General features: G+C 62.7%; 1 protein-coding gene across 1 annotated transcript in view; it reads right to left on the bottom strand.

Annotated features, from left to right (window-relative positions):
- Positions 1-4,402, bottom strand: part of KIRREL1 (kirre like nephrin family adhesion molecule 1) — a 22,797-nt gene that overhangs the window by 12,220 nt on the left and 6,175 nt on the right. The window contains exons 3-6 of the mRNA XM_026656230.2: positions 4,011-4,168; positions 2,683-2,833; positions 735-840; positions 253-401 (exon numbers count right to left, since the gene is read on the bottom strand). Of these exons, the coding sequence (XP_026512015.1) occupies positions 253-401; positions 735-840; positions 2,683-2,833; positions 4,011-4,168 (564 nt within the window). The remainder of the gene's footprint in view (positions 1-252; positions 402-734; positions 841-2,682; positions 2,834-4,010; positions 4,169-4,402) is intronic.

The raw sequence follows: 4,402 nt of genomic DNA, 5'->3' as shown, positions 1-4,402 counted from the left end.
GGCTCGTGTGTGAGCGTGTCCGTGTGTCCCCGTGCGCTCATGGCTCCCACTAGCCTGCAGCCCCTGACTGCTCAGGCACAGCTTGAGGGGCTCAGGCAGCGGGATGGTCTGTGCCGGGGAGCCAGCGAGCACCCCAGGCTCTGCCTGTGCCCAGCTGCCTCTCCGCAGAGCCCCCCCTTCCAGCCACCACAGCCCCGTCTCGTCTCCGCCCAGGCCGAGCAGTGGGGCGCATCGCCCCCCCGTGGCACTCACAGTGCACGTCCACCAGGGTGCTGACGTTGGTGCTTCCCACGTCATTGTGCACCTCGCACGAGACGGGCTCCGTGAAGAAGGAATAATCCACCTGCGTCTCGTACTTGCTGTCCTTGGCTTCTTCGATGATCACGCCACCTTTGGCCCACCTGGGGGGGAGGGAGGGCAGACAATGAGAGGCTCCTCCCCCTGGGGGGGGAGGGGAGGGCGGACATGATGATAGGCTCCTCCCCCGGGGGGAAGGGCAGGGCAGACACAGAGAGAGGCTCCTCCCCCCAGGAGGGAGGCGGCTCAGCGGGTTGATGATGGGCTATGGAGCTGTGTAACCCATCAGTGAATGGTTCGAATCCACGGGGGAGAGTGGAGGCACTAGGGGCTGAAGCCGAGTGCTGTGATGCTAGTGGGAACCCGGATTCAGGAGCAGGTTAACCCAGGGCCTTCCCTTTAATTATATCCCAGCTGGTTCCACCTGCGCCCCTCACCTGTAGCCTCTGATCTCCGGGTTGGCAGTGGCCACGCAGGTGAAGACGACCCGCTCGCCTTCCTGCACCGTCTGGGGCTGGATGGAGAGGGTGACCGTGGGGGGATCTGCCAGGGAGAGATGGAGACAGCCGTCAGTGGCACGACGCCCGGGAAGGAAACTGACTCGGGGACAGAAAAGGCCCCCGGGTGGAGCCTGGCGCAGGGAGCTGCTTGTTCTGCCAGCCCAGTGAGCAACGGGGTGGATTTTCCCGGGCTGGGGCGGGGGTCTTTAAATCAACGCTGGGCATCTCTGTCCACAGGCCAGGCCTCGCTCAGTCAGACGCTGGGCTGGGTCCGGGAAGCCCTGGATGAGCTCTGCAGGAGGTCCAGGCTGGCCGAGCCTGATGGTGCTTTCTGGCCGTGACCCCGCTGACCCCATGAGCCGGCGGGCAGGGTCGTAGTTCAGCGCCTCTCCCCGGAGGACAGCAGGGCCGGGGGGAGCTGCAGGAGAAGCTCAATGGACAGTTTGTGGATCAGCCTCCTCTGGTCAGTGCCATACTCGGGTCCCGTGAGAGCTGTGATTCCCCACAGCAGCCACTGGGTGTCAGTGCCGGGCTGCACAGACCCAGCTGGGAAATCCTGAGTGGCGAACGCTGGCCGGAGCCAGCCCCGCATGGCAGGTCAGCGCCATCCCCGCTCCACGGGTGGCCGGCAGAGACTTGCCCAAGCCGATGAGTGGCAGACCTGGAAACCCCCATCTCCTGAGTCCCAGTCCTGCGCTCCATCCACTAGACCCCACTCCCTGGGGTGAGCTCTGCAGGCGTCGGGCTGCCCGATTTCGGGGAGCCGGGGTATCGAACCCAGGCGGCTGTTTGTGCCCTCTCGAGTAGGGTGGCCTCGTGCCCTGGTACCCCGTCCACCCTCCATCTCCAGACACCCCCACTCTGTCTGTCCGTCTGTCCATCCATCCCCAAATACCCCATCTGTCCATCCATCCATCCATCCCCAGACACCCCCCTCTATCCATCTATCCATCCCCAGCAGGGCCGGCTCCAGGCACCAGCTTGGCAAGCAGGTGCTTGGGGCAGCCCCTCCGGAGAGGGGCAGCAGGTCCAGCTATTCGGCGGCAATTCGGCGGATGGCCCTCACTCCTGCTCGGAGCGAAGGACCTTCCGCCGAATTGCCGCCGCAGATCGCGATTGCAGCTTTTTTAAAATTTATTTTTTGGCTGCTTGGCGCGGGCAAAACCCTGGAGCCGGCCCTGATCCCCAGACACCCCCTCTCTGCCCTCTATCCATCCCCAGACACCCCCTCTCTGTCCATCCATCCCCAGATACCCCATCTGTCCATCCATCCCCCATCCCAGACACCCCCCTCTATCCATCCATCCATCCCCAGACACCCCCTCTCTGTCCCTCCATCCCCAGACACCCCATCTGTCCATCCATCAATCCACCATCCCAGACACCCCCCTCTATCCATCCATCCATCCCCAGATACCCCATCTGTCCATTCATCCACCATCCCAGACACCTCCCTCTATCCATCCATCCATCCATCCCCAGACACCCCCTCTCTGTCCCTCCATCCCCAGACACCCCCTCTGTCCCTCCATCCATCCATCCACCATCACAGACACCCCCTCTATCCATCCATCCATAGACACCCCATATCTATCTATCCATCCTCCTACACACCCCTCTATCTATGAGCCAAGCACTGGATGTGATCAGTGCCCTGGGGTGGATTCCTTGCCCAGTGCAGACACGGCCTCCTGTGGGCTGCCCCCGGCCCCTCACCTGGTCGTTTACCCCAGTAGGTGTAAATGGCAGTGTTTTGCACCCACTGCACGCTGGTGTAACTGACAAGGGGAGGGGATGTGGGGAACCAGGCCCCGTTCCCATTGCTCCCGCACGTGCCGTCCAGCTGGGCCCTGGAGCCCAGCAGCGGGGCAGGGGCTGGACTCACGGTGCACGTTCAGCTTGACGGAGGTCTCCTTGCCGGCCAGGATGGCGTCGTTGGTGCTCCGGCAGACAAAGACCCGCCCGATGTCCGCGTCTGTGGGGTTGATGAGGAGCTGGCTAACGGTGGTTTCCCTCTTGCCGTCTGCTAACACTTCCTGCCCGTGGGGAAGAGGGGAAGATCAAACCACAGGGCTGGCAGAATGGGGGCCCTGGATGCTGTTCCTTCCTATTGCCCAGGTGGAGAAACTTAGAGGGCAAGGGACATGCACAAGACCACACGGCGTGTCAGTGGCAGAGCCAGGCATGGAGTCCACGAGCCCGGACTCCCTTCCCCCGGCTCTGACCACCAGCCTTAGGCTCCAGCCCAGGCCAGGGAGAAGAACCAGGAGCCTTAATTTCTATTTTGCTGCTCTAACCACTAGACCCCACTCCCCTCCCAGAGCTGGGGAGAGAACTGAGGTGTCCTGGCTCCCAGTCCCCACCCGCTCTAACCACTAGACCCCACTCCTCTCTCAAGGCTGCGGAGAGGACCCCGGTGTCCTGCTGTAACCACTAGACTGTACTCCCTCACTGAAAAAAAACAACCCCAAACTCTCCGATGATGCCACTGCTGGGGAGAATCTCGGTGGGCCAGACTTCCCCGGGGGGTCGGAGCCAGGCTGGTGAGCGCTAACGCTGCAGTGAATGGTTTCCAAATTCGCCTGGAACGGCACTCCCCGAATGGCCTGTGACATGCCCATAAAACGCCCCACAAATTCATCGGGATTCATGTTCTCGCGCCATAAACCGTGTGGGGATTAATGAGCGGGACATTTGGCTCTCAAGTGCTCTTGGAAAGTGCGCCCGGCTCTCTCAGGGGAAAGGAAAACGAATCAAATCAATTAAAGAGGCAGTGGGAGAGGGGAAGGGACGGTGTTTCCTTCCGGGAATTAACAAGGATCCGGTGACAGCCCTGGGGCGTGAGCCATCCGCACACACCCAGAGCAGGTGCAGTGGGAGGGGTGAGATGCCCCAGTATTCCCAGTGGGACGTCCACCTCCGGGGTGGGAGGGGAACCTGTTCCGTCCTCAGGCCACGTGCTAACGAGGGCCAACAGCTAATGAGGGCCAACGGGGACAGGTGGTCACTGTTCGCTCCCCTGGGCTGGACTGAGACCTCTCCAACTTGTTTCATGGATGCTCTCCTGCGTCCTTCCTGCAGGAGTTTCGAACAGAGCCAGCCACCCCGCTCCGCCTCCCCAGGGCAGGAGGGATCCACCTGCCTTCTCTCCCCACCCTCGGCATCTTCTAGCTCGTGGGGAACGGCAAAGGCCGGGCAGGCCAGGCTCTGTACCGTGCTGGTGCTGGCATCTTCCTGCTGCAGCCCGTCCCGGAACCAGACGATGGTGGCGGCGGGCTTGGCGCTGCGAGCCCGGCACGTCAGGTTGTACGGGGTGCCTGCCCGCAGCAGGATCTCGGGGGCCCCGTCGATCACCGGGTCTTCAGGGGGAACTGGCAGCAAAGGAGAGAGAGGCAGGTGAGTGCCGGGTTGGCTCGGATCCGGCACGCGGCTGGGGCTTCGGTGCACCCTGGCTCTGGCTGACCCCTCACCCCTGCTGCCCACAATATAGTCCCGGCCCTGCTACACACACCATGGCCCCCAGGGCAGTGGGCACACCGGGGGGAGAAATCATGGACCAGACGAAGTGGGGGAAGACACTCACCAAGCACCATAAGGAATGCGGG

The sequence above is a fragment of the Terrapene carolina genome, unplaced genomic scaffold, assembly GCF_002925995.2.
Source record: "Terrapene carolina triunguis isolate 2854851 unplaced genomic scaffold, T_m_triunguis-2.0 Scaffold227, whole genome shotgun sequence".
In the NCBI taxonomy this organism is placed as follows: Eukaryota; Metazoa; Chordata; order Testudines; family Emydidae; genus Terrapene; species Terrapene triunguis.
The sequence above is the reverse complement of the archived record's forward strand: the minus strand, read 5'-3'. Positions and strand labels throughout refer to the sequence as shown.